The sequence below is a fragment of the Dermacentor albipictus genome, chromosome 1, assembly GCF_038994185.2.
Source record: "Dermacentor albipictus isolate Rhodes 1998 colony chromosome 1, USDA_Dalb.pri_finalv2, whole genome shotgun sequence".
Taxonomy (NCBI): Eukaryota; Metazoa; Arthropoda; class Arachnida; order Ixodida; family Ixodidae; genus Dermacentor; species Dermacentor albipictus.
The window spans coordinates 54,665,362-54,686,205 of record NC_091821.1 but is presented as its reverse complement, the minus strand read 5'-3'; the positions used below and the strand labels follow the sequence as shown (position 1 = coordinate 54,686,205).

Sequence of the window (20,844 nt, the reverse complement as noted above, 5' to 3'; positions counted from 1 at the left end):
CTGAGGGTGCTGGATCAAATCTTGTCCGCATTTTGATGCGTGCGAAATCTCAAAAATGCCCATGTACCGTGCATTGGGGGCACGTTAAAGAACCTCAGGTGGTCAAAATTAATCTGGAGTCCCACACTTAGGTGTGCCTCATAATTGTATTGTGGTTTTGACAGGTTAAAACCTAGAATTTCATTTTTACTAATATAGCTCAGCCTTATTTTTCTTTTAGCGTCTTTTTAGAATAGGTAAATGCTGAAAAGCAGCTTTGTAATTGCAGATAACATGCAAATTTTCATGAATTTCAGATCTTGGTGTTTTGATTGCTATAGAAATTTAGATACCAAAGTTGTTGTGGACATCTCTAGTGCAGGGGCTAGTGTAAAGCTGACTGAATTCAAGCTGTAACATTACATTTTCTACAACATGAAGTGCCCATGAAACATCCTGCACAACTGTACCTCTTCTTAGAAGCTTTTGTTCAGCAACACATCATTAATAGAAAAAAGTTAAAAGGGTCATAACGGGTGAACTTCAGTTTCGATAAGTTCATAGAAATAACCATTAATAGGCAATATACTAAGTTGGTTGAAGCATGAAAAGTCGACATACAACAATGTTAATTGTTTGGTCAGCGCCTTTCCAGTGCGATTTGATCTGCGGGCTGTCACTGCTCAAATTCAGGTTATTTTTTGTCTTTTCAAACTACTTCAGCACTGCTGTGAATAAGGTGCCATCAGCAGAGTTATGCCTTCACATAGTATTGACCTAAGATTATTTTGATTATCTATGTTACTCTGCTTATTGTAAACCAAAGCCCAGATCCTCAATGGAATTCTTCTATGCGTCATGTTGAAAAAAAAGAAAGCAAAAAAAAAGAAAAAGGAGAAAAAAAGACCAGTAAACAGAAAAAGAAAAGGAAAGAAAGGTCTAGCAAACAGCTGATTTCAACAAACTTACTATAGTAAGCACCAACGGCCTTTGTGGTGCCATTTATAATCCAGATGCATGACTCGAGTGCTAACCTGCTAGTAACAGCGCACAATGGAGACAAGAGACGAGACAAGAAGACACCACAAGTGCTGACTTTCAACAACGTTTATTCCGAAAGAAACACGCCTTCTTATAACCATTGCCCACACGTGTCGCAGTCACGTGATCGCACATCATGTGAAACATGCACTTTTTCTTTTTGAGTGCAAAAAAAGAAAAAGTGCATGTTTCACATGATGTGCGATCACGTGACTGCGACACGTATGGGCAATGGTTATAAGAAGCCGTGTTTCTTTCGGAATAAATGTTGTTGAAAGTCAGCGCTTGTGGTGTCTTCTTGTCTTGTCTCTTGTCTACATTTTGCGCTGTTACTAGCAGGATGGAAAAACAAGCCCAAGCTGCTATTCTATCGAGTGCTAAGCTGAGGTCAGAGTTTGAGCACCAGCAGTTGGCATGTTGTAACTTATGCAGCTGCTTTCTGGCAACCTTTTGTTTAGGTGGTGTTGCTAGTTAAGCTTATGATTGCAGCTTTGCATTCTGGGGATCTGGTGGTGACATCAATTCAAATGGTTTGAAAAATTTTGTAGTGTGGTTCTCGCATCTCCCCCAGAGCTAAGCATTTTTCTCTGCATAAATAATGTGCACTTTGTGTGGCTCTCCTGCTGGAGTGACAGAGTGCATTATCTTGTGGCAATTCTTTTTTTTTTTCATTCTTTTCATCCTTCATCGGGGGCTTGCATGTGACAGATAATAAAAGAATTGAATTGAAGGAAATGAATTGGTGTAATGTGCAGGCCCAGCCAGGCCTTGGTGAAAAAGACCGTGCTTGCTAAAGATCGAGGGTAAAGGGGTGCTCAACCAACACGACACTGTAACTATCTTGTCCAAAGTGGACACCCAAACTATTCTAAAATTGTGTTACGACTTTGATGTTATAACTTTATGCCATTTGTTAATGGCATGTAGACATTTGATTCATCTAAGGCTATATTTCATTTGTCTAAAGCTACCTTGCTGACTGGAATATGTATTTGGAGGGACTTCCTTGATGATAAAACTTACAATATAGTAAACTGCTTGTTTGGGCCTGATCAGTTTACTATGACATGGTTCTGCTGTATCTGTCTAAATTGCTTGAATATATTACGACAATAATTTTTAATTTACTTATTCTGGTGTTGAGTGCACATTACAGGCCTGTTATATTACTCATTCTGATGTTATGTGTGCATGTTACAGGCCAGACATGTTTACTGCTCCTTGCTCTCTTGATCTTTTTTTGCAGAAATTAAAAGAAGTTTTTCCTATTGCGGAAAAATTGAAAGCTGAACTCCTTGAAAAGTACACCCAAGAGTACAAAATTCTACAAAAAAACAAGGCGAGTTCCTTTTACTGAGTAAATTGAGTATGAGCTATAAGGATTTTTTTATTCCCTGCACATTGATCTATCTTATGTTTGATTTATGTGCAAGAGAAACCTCTCTTCACTTTTGAATTGTCCTTATGTGGCATTCAGCATTGCTATTGCAATGTTTGTTGGTTATGGTACAGTTGATGTTCAAACGTGTAGTGGTTTAGGCGGGTTGGTGTATCATCACTTATGATGATATCATCATTGTATGACGAAACTGTGGCCGCTGTCGACGCGATCATGGATGGCGACTACGCTGTTATGAAGGCATGCGGCCAAGGTGCGCACCGAGTCAAAACGAAACTACTGTTTGCTGCAAAGGCTGCAGACGAAACCGCGGCCACTATCGATGCAATTGTGAATGGCGACTATGCAGTCATATAAAGGCGCATAGCCGAAGCACGCACCGAGTCAAAGCGGAACTACTGCCGCGACCGCTGCGTACGAAACCTCAGCTGCTGTTGTCACGATCATGGATGATGACTATGAAGTCATGAAGCCACGCAGCCGAGGCGGGTGCGGAGTCAGAACAATACTACTGTTTGCCGCTAAGGGCTGCAGACGAAACTGCGGCTGCTGTCAACACAATCGTGGATGGCGACTGTGCAGTCATATAAAGGCGCACAGCCGAAGTGCGCACTGAGTCAAAATGGAACTACTGCCGCGACCGCTGCGTATGAAACTGCAGCTGCTATCAACGTGATCATGGATGGTGACTACACAGTCATGAAGGCACGCAGCCAAAAGCTGCGTGCCTTCATGACTAATGACTGCATATGTATGATAAGAAAGGGGACGCCAAAGACTTGAAAAATTATAGACCGATCAGCTTACTGTTCGTTGCCTACAAAGTATTTACTAAGGGCATTGCAAATACAGTCAGGAACACCTTAGACTTCTGTCAACCAAAGGAACAGGCAGGCTTTTGTAAAGGCTACTCAACAATAGACCATATTCACACTATCAATCAGGTGATAGAGAAATGTGCGGAATATAACAAACCTTTATATATAGCTTTCATTGATTACTAGAAAGCGTTTGATTCAGTCGAAACCTCAGCAGTCATGCAGGCATTACGGAATCAGGGTGTAGGCAAGCCGTATGTAAAAATACTGAAAGATATCTAGGGGCTCCACAGCCACCGTAGTCCTCCATAAGGAAAGCAACAAAATCCCAATAAAGAAGTGCTTGAGGCAGGGAGATAGAATCTCTCCAATGCTATTCACAGCGTGTTTACAGGAGGTATTCAGAGACCGGGATTGGGAAAAATTGGGGGTAAGCGTTAATGGAGAATACCTTAGTAACTTGCGATTCGCTGATGATATTGCTATGTCTAGTAACTCAGGAGACCAACTGCAATGCATGCTCACTGACCTGGACAGGCAAAGCGGAAGGGTGGGTCTAAAGATTAATTTGCAGAAAACTAAAGTAATGTTTAACAGTATAGGAAGAGAACAGCAGTTTACGATAGGTAGCGAGGCACTGGAAGTGGCAAGGGAATACATCTACTTAGGGCAGGTAGTGACCACGGATCCGGATCATAACACTGAAATAACCATAAGAATAAGAATGGGTTGGGGTGCGTTTGGCAGGCATTCTCAGATCATGAACGGCAGGTTGCCATTATCCCTCAAGAGAAAAGTGTGTAACAGCTGTCTTACCAGTACTCATCTACGGGGCAGAAGCCTGGAGGCTTATGAAAAGGGTTCTACCTAAATTGAGGACGACGCAGCGAGCTATGGAAAGAAGAATGATATCTGTAACGTGAAGGGGATAAGAAGAGAGCAGATTGGATGAGGGAACAAACGTGAGTTAATGATGTCTTAGTTGAAATCAAGAAGAAGAAATGGGCATGGGCAGGGCATGTCGTGAGGAGGGAAGATAACCGGTGGTCATTAAGGGTTACGGACTGGATTCTAAGAGAATAGAAGCCCAGCAAAGGGTGGCAGAAAGTTATGTGGATGGATGAGATTAAGAAGTTTGCAGGGACAACATGGCCACAATTAACACATGACCGGGGTAGTTGGAGAAGTATGGGAGAGTTAAAGGAACAGCAGGCCTCACATGTAGAGATGTGTAGACCTGCTGTGTTCGTTAAAGAAATGTGGCACCACATCGGGCACCCAGTTTAATGGGTTGCAGACGTGGTGAGACTTTCAAAAAAATGTTTTCCTTGCCTGAATCAAGCTAGCAGATTTACAGGCTGCCCCAAAACGGGCCATTTATATTGAATGACAGCTAGGAACGTGTTCAGCAGAACCTATTAGCATCCGTGTGTTAATTCTCTTAGGAACTCGCGTCGGGAAATCTCCAGCAGCACAATCATTCGGAATAAGAATCCTCACTTGGGTCGGCCCCTTATTTTTGAGACTTCGAAAGTGCTGTTAGGCATTATATTCCAACGAAAACGGCTATTCGATAATTTTTAATAGTGAATTTTGAAGTCGAATACGATCTGAATTGCAAATACCATTCGATTAGGCTATGTTTCTACTTCATTTCGCCTGCTGGTACGTTGAAGGAGATCACCAGACAAGCCACGGAGATTACATGGGTAAAGGCTTCCCAGTCTACCCGATTCACTCTCTGTAGATAGGCAATATCTTTTCCCCGACACTGTTGTTCATATCGACCTCCATTAATTGCCTTAATTCCTTTTCTTCGAAACTCGATTGGTTCACCTGGGGCTGGTGCAGCTTTTAAAAGAAACACGCATATTCTGGTTGGGAGTATTCCCTTTTTCAGTCAGTGCATTTAGAATACAGTGAAACTTCGTTAAACCGTAGTTGGCTGGAGCTCAGAAAAAGTATGTACTAAACGGTAGTACTGTTTAACCGAAATAGCGTGAGATCGCCCACTTACCTGTCGAAAACGGAACTCGGAGAAAGTGCGATGAAAGGAGAAAAAACATGCAGTATTTATTCACTTCGCGCGAAAAAAGTGTTGTTTTCGTTTGATGCCGCGGTGGCCTAGCACGACGACAGTGGCCTCAAACTTGCTGAAGCTGCGTGCCAGCTTCTCAGCCAGCCCCCTCCTCTCTGCAAACACTCGCACGTTGGCCTCCTCGTTGGCGTTACGTATTCTCCGTGCACGCGCGCAGTAGTGCTGCAGAAGTCCCGGGGCGCCTTTTTCATTCCCGGGTGCCAGAGTTTGGAATACTTTTTGTTTAGAATAGTTACGTTATCGCGCCCCTGTTCTCGTCACGACGATTGCATTCATGAGGCTGATGTAACGCGCAGCTTCTGCCACTTTCGGGCCTGAATTGCCCGTGCTGTCGCTTTCCTTGTCGGTGCACTTGATAACACCAAAATTGAAGACGTCATGTTGTATAACCGATGTCTCAGATATGTATGCGTAGCAAAAAGGCGTCAATATAAATTTGCAGTTGAAATAAAGCACTATTATAGAAGTATGTGCGCAATCGGTCTCAGCGCCCGCAGCGAAATTACGTTGAATACGCCACGGAGTGCATCTCTGCCCCAATCGAGTTTGCCTACAGTGCCCTCGCACAATTTTTCCGCACGCGGCGTCTCAGCTGGAGAATGCCGTTTGGCCCACTCGACCATTGTCTAGTACACTCTAGCTAAAGTGCACGCCGAGTCAAAGCGAAACTATTGCCGCAACCGCTGCGGACGTAAAACTGCAGCCACTATCGACGCGATCAAAGATGGTGAATACACAGTCATAGAGGCACGCGGCAAACGTGGTGCTCTGCACAGCGGCATACGCAAGAATAAAGGATTCAAAGGCACAAAGTGTTCTGGCCAGTGGTGCTAAATGTCGGCGAGCAAAAGTAGCTAGATAGCAATGTGAAAGTAGCTCAAAGTAGCGAAAAGCACCAGCAAGGAGCTGTAAGTAGCTAAATTTTTTTTCAAGCGCTTTTTTCGTGTATTCTGGGTATGTAACGCATTTATTGTGTATTATCTTGAAGGATTAAACACGGCTATCAAGTCATGTTTTCTTGCAGGCAACTACGCAGAATGTGTATGAACAAATAATAAATGTGCTCCCGTTTTGATTCCAACAATTTAGGGCAGGCTTAGTTTTCGCAAAGCATCAAGGCTTGTGTGCCTACAAAATACGAACTGCAAATGCATCATTGCTCTGTAAACGTGTAAAAAATGAACTACATATACTTTATAGCTATAGTACCCGAAGGGCTATGAAATAGAAACTGGAATTGTTAGCAAAATGTGCAACTGTGAAAAAAAAAAAAGTGCCACATCGACACTGAGGAAAAAAAAAAGGAATTTTGGTGCCTATTCTGTAGCCCTATGCCAAGCATTTCTATATTGTATTTTATTGCCATGTTTGCAAACCACATTTAATTGCCATGCAGTGGCATGGAGGATGGCCAGTGGTCTGATTTATTCATTAGATGCAAAAATTACATTTCTAAAAGATGCCTTAACCAAAAGGCTGACATTAGTAAACTAACATCAACTTCAGGCTTATGAAACACACAATTATCACAAAAACACTTGAAAGCTTTTTGGATGTTGATTTTATTTTAAAAAAATTGATGAAGCTATACACATGCAGACATGTGAAAGCCATGAATGCCTGGTAAGAAAGTTCATAAGAGTACACGTTCATTCAGAACATTGATTAAACAAAACCTAACAACAGACTAGCGGAAAAAAAAAACATGAGCAATACATATTTCACTGTGTCATGTGTTGATAAGCACAATGCAGTACAATAGAAAAATGAAGCAGAGTGCACTCTTCCACATCACGCACATGCACACCAAACAGTGACGTAGACGAAAGCCGCGCAAAACTTCTCCGTGCACATAACTTGCAATGTGCCATTAAATGCTTGAACATATCTCAACGAAATTGCATGTTTGCAATGAATGAAACAATCTAGAATAGCATTTGTTACACATGTCCTATAATAGAGATTTTAGCATACTTCTAAGCATACAATCAACCACATTGGTGAACAAAGAAAATAATATATTATGTAACAGTATCTCATAACACATGGCAAGGCTGAGTGATAAAAATCTGTTTGCGAACTTGAGAAGAGCAAAACAATTGTACTGGATGAGTACAGTATGCACAGCAAAATAAACAGGAAACTTACAATATGTACTATTATAATTTTAAACAAACATAGGAGGGGCTCGGCCTCAATATTCCTAATTATACAGCCTCACAGGCAGTACAAGTATCCAGGAAGATATGGCAGTATATAAAGGCAATCAGTCCTGCGGTACACACAATTCTTGGATAATATCTGTAGCTTGCCAAGCATCATCCTCTGCCGTTGAGTATGTGCCATTGTGCTGATTTTTGCTACCACTGGTAAACTGTATTCACGGCATTTTTTTTTGTGCTTCCAAAGCCTGTTCTGCACACTTGTTAGTGAATTTACTGTATCAATGTCGAACCTATTAAAGCGAAGCTTTCTTTGCCTCTTCCTTCGACTTTCCCACTGCTGCTGCTGCTTCTGCTATGGGCTGCTGTCGTGCACACTGTGCACGTCGGGGGGTGGTTCAGAGCGTGTATATAGATGACAGCGCCAGTAAGAGAGAAAAGGCCACGGGAGAAACTCTTTTTTACCCCACCATGTCGAATGTGCACAATGCCCTCTGGAGCTCCCTGGCCGTCGCCACATTAGCCGCTTGACAGCTATAGTTATCCGTGACTTTCCTCAGAAGCATTGCAGAAACTTCAGCACTTCCCTTTCTACTAACGTGCAAGGCCAGAGGGGACGTAGATAGAACTGTAGAGAGGAGAAGGAGAGGGAGAAGAGGCAGTTACAATATAAGAGAGGGGGGAGGTGACATGAGAAGGCAAGGAAACCCCACTACTATACGACAGCAGTTGCGGGGAAACAGGATAAGCTTGAGTTCAAGATACTGTGCAGTACATTGTCTGCTATTTCTGAAAAATAAACGCCATGCGAATATGTCAAGTGGGCAACTTACGCAGGGTGTGCAGAAGCAGAGCCGCATTAATTAAAGCGCACTGCAAGGTCCAGGAGATGCTTTGGAAGCGGTCGACCGTGAAATAAACACTTCTGTAGCCGCCGCATTAGCTTTGCGGCTATGGCATTGCTAGAGGTCGTGGATTTGATCCCAATCGCGGCAGCTGTATTTCGACAGGGACGAAATAGAAAACGTACATGCACTTAAATTTTCGAACACATTAAAGAACATCATGGTGTCAAAATTAATCTGGAGTCCGCCACTACGGCTTGCCTCATAAACCGAGTGTGGTTTTGGAACGTACAGCCCCATAATACAATTCAAGTTTAATACTTAATAAAGGGAAAATTGGAGATCCACCCATTCATAGCAACTGCTACAAAGGAAACCCATACGGGTTCCTCGAAAGAAAATCCTCACAGTTGAAGAAAAATTGTCCTGGTCCGGGACTCGAACCCGAGACCACCGCCTTTCCGGGGCAGCCGCTCTACCATCTGAGCTAACCAGGCGGCCAGCAGATGGCAGGGCGAAGTCAAATTTGTCGACAACTGGAAGCAAAGGCAAGAGTTTGACGTAATAGTTCTGCAGAAACACGCAAGGTGGAGAGAAGTAATTAATAAAGAAAAAATCAGACATCTACCCGATCGTAGCAATTGCTACAAAGGAAACCCATGCTGGTTGGATGGAAACTGAATTAAGGCAGATGGTACTGCTTGTGGTTGCAAGCATCACGCATATCCTGAAGACCGGCGGCCCCTCTTCCATCTGCTTGGCACTCGGCGGGAATGATCTATGGAGAGAGTTGGATGTAAGGGGGCAGAATGCCTTGCGGTCGCCTCGCAGAAACGTTAAGTGTCTGAGGCTCATGTTGCGTTCACGTGGGGTTTGAGTAATAGGAATGCTGATGCATGCACTTTGTACAATATTGTACCGTGAGTGTCAATTCGATGCTCATCGGAGCCCCCGTGTGATAAGTGACACCCATCAGAAGCTGTGCTGCTGCATCGCCTCTCTTTTGTTCACGTGCTCTTTTCTTTTCCCCAGTGAAGCAGTGAGGCAGACCCCTTCGCTGTATTCTTTGTATTGCCTCTTTCTCTCTCTTTTCAATGGTTTTCTTCTTTCTCTCGAGATGCGATATATCTTGGTCTATTTTGTATCTTTTTGAAAAGGTGCTAGATGGCGTTATGTGCCTAACGTCAGTTCTATCATGTGTAGCATATATGCAGCAAGCATTTTTTCACACCAGAATACTTATTCCGAAATGTCACTTGACTAAAGCTAGACTTTACCAAAATAGCTTGATTAGGAGCTAGATTTCGTAAAAGAAGCTAGGAAAGCTACCCGTATATAAATTGAAATTTTTGTAGCTAGTTGAGGTTAAAAGTAGATAGGTCTAGCTACAAAATAGCTAAATTGGTGACACTCGTTCTAGCATTACTGTCAATCACTTACTATTTCCACTGATGACTATGGCAATGCAAACTCCATCACTTCATTTCGGTGGACACCGTTTTTGCTTTTTTGCATTGCACATTTGCGGCGCTCGCCGAGCTCTGAGAGTTGTCTGAAATAACCGGTGTGTGGCCATATATGTCCGAATTAACAAGTTTCATTGCATTAAATAATGTATACGTCTGCCGGGATCATACGACAAGTTCAAATTATTTGATTTTCTGAATTAACGAGGGTCGAATTAATGAGGTTTTATTGTTTGTACTAGCAATCTTTATGTCAGTAAACGATCAGTTGAAAGTTAGCACCATGTGGTGTCCCTGTCTCTATTGTTTGTCCTTGTTTATGGGCACTACGTATATGCATTAATGTTTTTGTCTCTTTAAGGAGTACTTGCCACAAAACATACTGAATTTCATGTAAAGAATTTGTGTGCACATGGCAGCTAACTTTGCTTGTTTAATTACCAGAGTTCTCAATTTCTAGGAAAGGCAAGCTGCAGAAGAAGCGCTCCAGGAAGAGCGTAGAAAGAAAGACCAGTTGGAGCGGCTTATGTATGAGCAGCAAAAGCTGTTTGCACTGCAGCAGCGACAGCAGCAGGCAAAAATGGTGCAGCCCGAGAGGCCAGGGACTCCAACGCCTCCTTCTGGTGGTATATCGCCTTCTGATGTTTACCCAATGCTGCTGGAGCTGGAGAATGGTGTCCGCAGCACTCCTCGGCCTAAGACGCCACCTTTCCCAACACTGAGCGACTTTGAAGTGCCAGACATTCCTCCTAGGGCTTCGAAGCCCTCTGCTCCTCCTTTGGCACCTGTGGAGTGAGTTTAACGTTTACTCTAGTGCTCCATTTGGGTAATTTGGTTCATGATGCTAACTAAAGTGGCCTGTTGGGCTTTCATCACCATAACATTGCAGTGTTGAAAGACAGGGTGAAAGGAAGATGCCACTCAGGCATGAACACTGTGCTGTTTGTGATTATACATGGCAGTCTTGTGATTATACATGACATACCGGTTGCTGCTGTTGGTACAGTTATGTGATCACTACCACTCAAAAAAAACTTGCCTCTTCACAGTTATTGTACTTTTCCTGGTTTTCCATTGTTTTATCTTATGTGGAACTTAGCTGGTGCCTCATTACGGTGCGAGCAGCACCAGTTATGACAAAATTGCTGTGATACTTGCTTTCTGCTTTTACAGCTGCTTTCTTCTGTGCATTTATGCATTGCAGAAGCAGCTGTAATGTGATCTAGATGCTCTACTTGAATCGGGCTAGCTGTGTCCTTTTTTTAATGTTCATCTTTTTCATTGCTGTGGACATTAACCCTTTGAAGGTCAATGACGTAAATATACGGCGCCGCAAACAAACTCCAGAATGGGAGATGCCGTATATTTACGGTGCCGTCCGTATATTTAAAAGCATGCTAATTTCCTCAATTTTTGTTTTCTGTCATGTGCTGCCACTATGTGGAAATACAGGGTATTTTTTTCGCATGCCTCCCTCAGTCACTTTTCGTTGCATGGTTTGTTTTAGCACTAGTTGGCTCCCGCACGTCTATATTGTACCGCTCGCGCATTGGTGCACACGCGGGCGGGCGGCGGCTTGGGTTTTGTTCTGCAGGCGGTTTTGGCTTCTTGCGCTTGCAAAACTGATGGCTATCTCGTTACTAATCGCTCAAAGGGCGACCGCTTGTTTCTCGCTCGTTTAGTGCTCACAGGGGTGCGCATAGGAAGGATGCCGCCGTGCATGCGTTTCCGTTGCTTTTTTTTTTAGGCTTGCGAAAACTAGTTGCCTCTGGTTGGCGACAAGATGAAGATTAGCAGAAGTTTGTCCCACGTTTTGCTTTTTTGGCAGGCACACAACCACAGTTTTCTTGAGTGCGCGCACCTACACAGTTCGATTACGCTATGGATGTACGTATTATTGTAAGAGCAGGAACATTTGAGTTTTGTGAAATTTTCTCGTGTGTGCATTTGCAAAGCCTTCACCTATAACAATGCATAAAATTTTCAATTCCTATAAGTATATTTCCTTTTTATTGTTGTTATTCATGATTGAAGAGTACATAATTGTGTGAAGCAATGAAGTTGTGTTACATGGTTTTTGTTACAGCGTGCTTATTGTTGTGCGAAAGCTTAGTAGATTTGTTAAACTACCCTGAAGCTTTGCAGGAATGCTCAGAAATGACCACTCAAGTGTGTGAATTATAGTGATGTTTGCTTTATGCGCTTGTGCTGACCATGTGAAGCACTGGTTATGCTTTCGTCTGTGCTTTTCTTTCACTGCAGAAAGCGTAAAAATGCTGAATTGTTTCATTTGTTAATGTACAAGCACAAAGTTCGTTATTTCTTGCATCAGAGCAGTTTCGATTGGTTTGTTCTGCGAGACACACCTGCCGTCCTGCAGGCAAAGTTCTGCCAATCAACAGTGCTATAATTTCAAGAAAACCATTTTGTCTAGCCATTAAGACTATTTTGGTATGCTTTCTACAGCCGGAGATGTACCTTGCACAGGCTGACGGTCTGAGCAATCCGTATTTACAACAACCGAGACTGGCCGTGGGAGCAGCACTTCAGATTGAGTGCTCACATACCTGAAATATCCGAATATTATCTTGAGCAAAACAAGAGCAAGGTGAAAACCAGAGCCAATGTTTCAACAAGTGGACTTGTCTTTTTCAAGGCGATATATACCTTCCTCGGCATGGTATATATAGGTATGTTTCTTCAAAAGGGGAGAGGGGATAAGGGCAGGTGGGAAAGGCAACGACCTAGGGTGTGTTAGCGACGAGGGTGTAGAATTGAAAACAAAGATGTGCTATTCAATGTCGGTGGAAGAATGGGAGGTAGCATTGTGTTTCAGCCAATTGACGTGTCAATGTAGGTTCCTTTTTTTTCATGGAAGGGGCCTGGACAACGAAGGTGGCGGGGGGGGGGGGGGGTACTATTTGCTCTATTAAAGGTTAGTGACTATCCATAAGTTCCTCTCAACAACGCTTGCGACTTTGTGTCAATACTGGTGAGGCAGTTGGAATTAGCTAAGAAACAGCCTACGCCAGAATCAGAGAAACCACCAGCCTTTATAACAACATATTCTAATGCCCTCCCAAACATAAACAACATTCTATGAAAATACCACCCAATATTATCAAGTAACAAGCATCTGAGAAAAGTGTTCCCGGTGGTACCAAGGGTGAGCTATTGCCGCGACAAGCTTTAGACATGGTAGTGCGCATTAAAATCAGCCAGCATCATTCCCCTGTAATAAAACCATATTCTTGCCCCAGGTGCAAAACCTGCAGGCACAAAACCTGGAGGCACCTTCAAAGGGACCTTATAATTAAAAGCACCGCAAATAGCTATATACAAGAAATGAAAACTAGCTTTACTTGCATGAGTTCCGATCTAATTTATTTGCTTGAATGTTCCTTCTGTAAGAAACAATATATCTGTGAAACTGGTTAATCAATGAACATCAGGTTAAACAGAGATCGTATGGACACAGCTAAAAAGCTTCCCAAAACTGTCGCCGAGTGTTTCAACCAACAAGGTCATAACTTTGATGAACTTAAACTCTACATCTTGCAGTCAAATTTCCGTTCTGTGCGAGGCAGAAAATACAGACAATCATACCTCATCCATAAGTTCAAGACATTGCAACCAATAGGCATAAATGTTTCAAAGTGAGCTTTAGAATCTATTTGCTGTGCTAAATTTTAAACTAAGACAACAGCACCTAGCTATATTTATTTCTAATTGGGTTGCTTAGTTTCTTTTTCTCTTCCTTTCCTTTATTTATATATTGTTTTTTTTTCCTCGACCACCATTTTCTGCCGCTAAATTTTGTTCTCTCTTTCAGAGAGATGGTAATTCACTGACCTCCAACGGAGCAGATAATTCTTCTCCCCCCCTCTCGTCATCCAGGCGCCTTCCACGAAAAAAGGAACCTACATTGACACGTCAACCAGCTGACACACGATGCTACCTCACACTCCTCCACCGATGTTGAATAGCTCACCTTTATTTCGTTTCTACACCCTTGCCGCTAACACACCCTCGGTCATTGCCTCACCCACCTGCCTTATCCCCCTCTCCCCTTTAGAAGAAGCGTATATATATATTGTCCCGAGGAAAGCATATATCGTCTTGAATTTCCATCTCCCGCCTTCCCCGTGGTTTTTCTGAATCACCATCATCATCATTAGCCTATTTTATGTCCACTGCAGGACGAAGGCCTCTCTCTGCGATCTCCAATTAGCCCTGCTTTGCGCCAACCGATTCCAACAAGAACCCATGAATTTTCTAATTTCATCGCTCCACCTAGTCTTCTGCCGTTTTCGACTGCGTTTCCCTTCTCTTGGTAACCATTCTGTAACCCTAATAGTCCAATGGTTGTCCAACCTGCGCATTACATGACCTGCCCAGCTCCATTTTTTTCTGTTAATGTCAATTAGAATATTGGCTATGGCTGTTTGCTCTCTGATCCAAACCACTCTCTTTCTATCTCTAAAGGCTATGCCTAGCATTCTTCATTCCATCGCACTTTGCGCGGTCCTTAACTTGTTCTCAAGCTTCTTTGTTAGTCTCCAAGCCTCTGCCCCATATGTCAGCACCGGTAAAATGCACTGATTGTACACCTTCATTTTCAGTCATGATGGCAAGCTTCCAATCAGACGCTGACAATGTCTGCCGTATCTGATCCAACCTATTTTTAGTCTTCCATGAATTTTCTTCGCATGATCAGGGTTTCGTGGGACTAATTGACCTAGGTAAATGTACTCCTTCACCGACTCTAGAGGCTGACTGGCGATCCTGAATTCTTGTTCTCTTGCCCGGCTATTCCTCATTATCTTTGTCTTCTGCATAATAATCTTCAACCCCACTCTTATGCTCTCTCTGTTAAGGTCCTCTATCATTTGTTGCAACTCATCTGCATTGTTGCTGAATAAAACAATGTAATCGGCAAACCGAAGGTTGTCGAGATATTCGCCGCCAATCTTTACTCCTAAGCCTTCCCAGTTTAATAGCTTGAATACTTCATCCAAGCACGCAGTGAATAGCATTGGAGAGGTTGTGTCTCCTTGTCTGACCCCTCTCTTTATAGGTATCTTCCTACTTTTCTCGTGTAGAATTAAGGTGGCTGTGGAATCTTTGTAGATATTTTCCAGGGTATTTGCATAAGCAGTCTGTACTCCTTGATTATGCGATGCCTCTATGACTGCTGGTATCTCTACTGAATCAAATGCTTTTTCGTAATCTATGAAAGCCATGTAGAGAGGCTGATTGTACTCTGCGGATTCCACTATTACCTGATTAATGGCATGAATCTGATCCATCGTAAACAATCCCTTCCTGAAGCCAGCCTGTTTGCTTGGTTGATTAGTCCAGTGTTGCCCTTATTCTATTCGAGATTATTTTAGTGAATATTTTATTTAAAACTGGGAATGAGCTAATGGGCCTATAGTTTTTCAATTCTTTAACGAAACGTTTGTGGATTAGTATAATGTTTGCATTCTTCCAGTTCTCTGGGTCTCTGGCAGTCGATACACACTTCGTGTAGAGAGCTGCCAGTTTTCCAAGCATTATGTCTCCTCCATCTTTGATTAAATCTACTGTTATTTCATCTTCTCCTGCTGATTTTCCCCGTTTCATGTCTTGCAAGGCTATTCTGACCTAATCGCTAGTTATAGGAGTCTCTGCAACCTGTTCATTACTGCTTCAAATGGTGGTACCGTGGCTCCTCTGGGTACTGTACAGGTCAGTATAGAATCTAGGTCAATAGGTCAGTACCTTTGAGATTGCTGATGATATTACGCTGCTTATCTCTCAGCGCATACATTTTGGTTTGTTTTATGCCAAGTTTCCTTCTGACTGATTTCAACCTGCGTCAATTTTTTATGGCTTCTTCAGTCTTTCTCACGTTATACTTTCGAATATCACCTATTTTCGCCTTGTTGATCAGTTTTGACAGTTCCGCGTATTCTATCTTAACTCTTCAGTTGACACTTTCATTCTTTGTCGTTTCTTTAGTAGGCCCTTGTTACTTGGGAGAGTTTGCCTACTGGTTGCCTTGGTGCCTTGCCTCGCACTTACCAGTCTGAATGAAACCGGTCCAGTTATGGTTTCATTCATTACCTCTCTGTCATGTTCATCTCTCTGTTCTAAGGCTGTATATTTGTTGGCAATTACCAGCCTGTATTTGTGTGCTTTTACCTTATTTGCATCTAGGTTGACCTGTTTCTTCTTGACCAATTTTACCCTTTCTCTGTTCAAATTAAGGTGAATCCTAGCCTTCACTAACTTATGATCACTGCACTTTACCCTGCCTATCACTTCTACATCCTGCACTATGCTGGGATCGGTACAAAGTATGAAATGAATTTCATTTCTTGTTTCACCATTAGGGCTTTTCCAGGTCCACTTTCTGTTGCTACGCTTCCTGAAGAAGGTATTCATTATTCGAAGCTTATTTCTTTCTGCGAATTCGATCTACATCTCTCCTCTAGCCTTCCTAGAATCGACGCCGTAGTTGCCAATTGCTTGTTCCCCAGCCTGCTTTTTCCCCACTTTTGCATTGAAGTCTCCCATTACTACAGTATACTGATTCTGCACTTTTCTCATTGCTAATTCAACATCTTCATAAAACTGATCTACTTCATCATCATCATAGGGACTGGATGTTGGAGCCTAGGCTGGAACTATGTTTAATCTATAGCTCTTAAAAGTTTGATTATGACTACTGCTACCCTCTCATTAATGCTATAGAATTCGTCAGTGTTGCCCGCTATGTCCTTATGGATTAGGAATCCTACCCCGTATTGCTTCTTATCTGGGAGACCGTTATAGCAGAGGACATGGCCATTGGTCAACACTGTAAAAGCCTTGTCAGTTCTAATCTCGCTAAGGCCAATGATATCCCAAAAAATGTCTGATAGCTCCTCAAAGAGCCCTGCTAAGCTAGCCTCACTGGACAGAGTTCGGGCGTTAAAGGTTGATAGGGCCAGTTTCCATTGGCGGCCTGTCCGGACCCAGAGATTCTTAGCACCCTCTGCTGCGTTTCAGGTCAGACCGCCGCCTTGGTTAGGTGCTCCGCGCTGCTGGGGACTGAGGGCCATGGTTTAGTTGTTGGAATCATTTTGGAGGGGGTGGCCGTATACTGCACCAGTAAGGCCTATTCCTGTTCTGGTGAGGGAGTGTCTTTCTTGAAGCTTAGTGGGCCTTCCTAATTTGGTTGTACCTGGATTAGTATAGCCCCACTCGCTCTCGGCATCTTTTGCCGGTGTCAGGCGTCGCTCCAAGCCTGCAGATGTAGTGTACTGGAGGAGGTGAAATTCATGCTCACTGCCGTCAGATTAAAAAAAAAAAAAAGGATTCGAACTTTCGACTAAGGCAACCGAGCATTCGACATAGCTCAGTCAGATAATCCTTTTGGTGGCCAGGCTATCTTGTCATCGACAAGTACAACCCAGAGGGCCCTTCATGCCTAAAAACTTTTGTCTCCTGTAGATGTGTTTTGCTGATCGTGATCGGTAACTCGATATGGAACGATTTCTAAACGGTACTGGCCTCGTAGTTCCGCAATCACACATGCGGAGCCGGCCGTGAATTCGGTTTGGCAATAACTATACAGCCGACTCCGACTCGCATTAAAAGTAATATTGTGCACGATGCGCTTGCTTCGAGTCAGTCTAAGTCAATTTCGTATATCTGAAGTGCTTGAAAACATGCTTGAATTATCCGTGCAATAGGGGCTTTACTGATCGCAGCAGGTGATACGACATAGTATTCCTCAATGATTCTAACGTTGTTTCGGTGTCACCCGTATGCATGTGGCAGTGAACGCAGCTAGATATACAATACATTTTCGGTTATCTTGAACAATACTTAAATGTAGTGTGGAAAAAAAAAGAATGAGGAAAACAAAAGCTTTCAGTGCTTACTGGGAATCTACTAGTCGCGTATTGGAGGGGGTTGGTGACACCAAACAGCTCATGGTCTCGTCTGCCGGTCTCGCGCATCGGGGAAGTCATTCCTAACGAGGTGGAACTGACACTGAATCGCTGCCCAAGGCTGTATTGCTACATTTGTATTGCTACATTTCGTCACCGCCTCTTTCGCTAAGACTCCACTACACACTACTTAACCAGAGCAGTAGGCACATTACTGAAACCACTCTTTCCTGTCTTATTGCTTCTTCGTATCATTTGGTCTCTTTTTGCAGCATAAGTGCATGCACAGTTGCAGAAATGCTTCAGTGTTGTGTTCCAGACTTTCTTACCTTTGGCAAAATTTTTACAAGATGCGTTAGGAACAGCAGAAGTTTTTCAAGAAATTTGATAAACCTACAAAACAATAATTTCTTACCTTATTTTTGTCCGGCTCGGTTAGTAACCATTAATCATGCATTCCTGTGGCCAGCTGTTGTCTTTTGGAAAGGTGTCATCGTTTACAGGTTTTTCTCTTAGCAGCAGCCAGGCACAGAACAGTTTGATCCTATCGATAAATTAATGGTGCACCAATAAGGAAATGTTGCAAACAATGAAACAATTCTTGGAAACAATAAGGCTCGATGCGTTCTGCATGCCCTTAGTGTGCCCATGCAGCTGGAGTACAATTAACACCACCATGCACCATGGCAGCAATGGCGTGGTTCAACTTGCAGTGAGATTGGTGTATTGTTGCTTCGAGTGTATCAAACATCTTTTGGTTGTTTAGTGGTTTTGGTGGAATTTGTCCCAAGTAGCTTTGATGGCAATCGGCTGTCTGCAGCATGCGCAGTGGACTTTGCAGCTGGTATCACCTTCTGCTATCACAAAAATGTATGGAAAAGCTTTCCTTATGCATTGCTTAGCCTCACGCCTGATACCATACCATACCATACCATACCATACCATACCAGAGCACTTTTTCAATCATGAGAATCATTTCAAAGGCCACGTGCTGATCAGCAAAAGTGCCATATTTATTCGGTTATAAGGTGAGGGTACAGTTGGAAGACCTAAGATAAAAAACATAAATATGCACACTAATATAAGGTGATGTAGAGTAGCCACTGGATTATTGAGAATTGGCAGGGATTGCCCGAAATAATGTATAATCAGAAGTCCACCTCCCATCCCAGGAGATAAAAAAAAACTGGATTAGTGAAAACATTTTCTTAACCCTTTGATGGTCACATTTTTTTTGCAAAGCATGTTCTCCCTTGGTCAATTAATTAGTTTCCAGTAGTAGGAAATGATTGAAAACTCATGAATTGAAAAAAAAAAAAAAATTTACTCCAAGCAATATTTTGTCTCAAAAATGCTTTACTTGCGCCAAAGGTATACAAACAAGTACGCTATGGTGCAAAAGTGCCTATCATAGTTTAATGGTTATCAGTTTGTTGTCCCGGAAGCATGTTTTAATCGGAAAAAGAAATGCACCAGAAACAAGTCAGAAGAACAAATGCTTGGGCAGTTGCCGCAAGAAGAGGCGCCACACGTGGCTACCGCAACATTACAACTGCGCACACCCCAGTATACTGGAATGTGTGAACTGCAACTGAAGGCAAAGAAAATGAAACTTAGTAGTGCTATCTCTGAACTTCGGCTGTCCAGGGCTGTGTCTAAGCTGCTGGAAACACAATAGCGATGGCCGTAAAAAATTATCACATTTCCTTCTCGCTCACCTCGGAGGTAGTAGAAGATGCGCGTGCAACCACGTGAGCAAGCACTCGGAGGTAAAAAAGTCGAGTTGTGCACTTCGATGATTAAAAACGCAATGTCAAATGACTTCACAGTGCAGCACCTCTCAACAGCCAGTGGCATCGAATACGCACAAAATGTCAAACGTAAGATTGGTGTCCTATGTATATGTCGAAAACCATGTGGGGAACAGATCAGTGGTGCCGTACATGTACGGCATAAACCTTCGAAAGGGTTCAAGTGTGGCTTTACAGTAGTTGGCCATGCTGCCGTGAAGCAACACTATAAGGTGAAATTCGTGCTGCTGTGAAGTCGCACCTCAAGGTGAAATTGGCATATAACCCGCACCCCAGCTTTACTGCTAAATTAAAAAAAACATTCTCAGTGAGGCTTATACACATAAAAATAAGGTGCTGTCAATGTTTATTAGTAGCTACAATTCGCGCTGCCATCTAGAATCTGGAGTGCCATATTGAAACATTAACTGAATCTATCAGCCTCGCATGTAAGACAGTGAGAAACTTCGAGGCTAAGCATTTGGAAAAAAAAAACATCACTTTATATTTGAATAAGTATGGTAGTTGGGATGGCTGTAATGCGCGAGTGTCTGGTACACTGAGTGCACTCGTGCCTCTGTACAGATTGTTATGAGGCTCTAAAATGTGTCTTCAGAAATGCTGTGGCGTTCACACGGGTAAACAGCTTTACTGCCACCATTTATTGCTGCATGGGGCTTCAAATGGAGTTATACGGGTGTCACACGGCACACTTTTGATCGCGATCAAGCCTTATCTGGATCGAATTTCACAGTCGTGATTGGTGCCTTTGCGCATGCTGAGCGAGGGAGCCAATCGCAGTTGTGGATTCCGATCCAGATCGGGCTTGATCGCGATCAAAAGTGGTCGTGTGACACCGGTATTAGTCATTCTTGTTTGGTGTTTTCACAGGTAAAGTTGTTTGAATTGGCCTTGCTTTGCAAGAACCTATTGAATACAGTGGCATGCTACAGTGAACAAGCTGCATACTGTTCAGTAATAACATCCTTGTTGTCTTTCTCGGGGAGTAGTTGACTGATTGCTGCATGGTGTTGCAGATAACTTTGCATAGGTTGCATAATGAGAGTATGTATGACAATTTTGTCTTCTCGTCCTTTTGTCTAGTGTCGTAAGAAGGGCAATTCCAGCTGTGGATCGGAGCACAAAGCCTTTGCCATTGCTCAGCCCAGAGCCCTACTATCTTGGCATTCAGGGGCTACGAACTGTTGTGGTGCCGGGAGGCCTTTTTTCCAAGTTTCTTCACTTGTCTCGACAAAACACTGAGAAGAATATTGAGACATGTGCTATTCTGGCAGGAAAGCTTGTAAGTATTATGTTTTAAGAC

General features: G+C 42.9%; 1 protein-coding gene across 1 annotated transcript in view; it reads left to right on the top strand.

Annotated features, from left to right (window-relative positions):
- The window catches only part of LOC135899346 (STAM-binding protein), an 85,743-nt gene that overhangs the window by 11,897 nt on the left and 53,002 nt on the right, over positions 1–20,844 (top strand). The window contains exons 4-6 of the mRNA XM_065428590.1: positions 2,267–2,359; positions 10,269–10,600; positions 20,625–20,823. Coding sequence (XP_065284662.1) covers positions 2,267–2,359; positions 10,269–10,600; positions 20,625–20,823 — 624 coding nt within the window. The remainder of the gene's footprint in view (positions 1–2,266; positions 2,360–10,268; positions 10,601–20,624; positions 20,824–20,844) is intronic.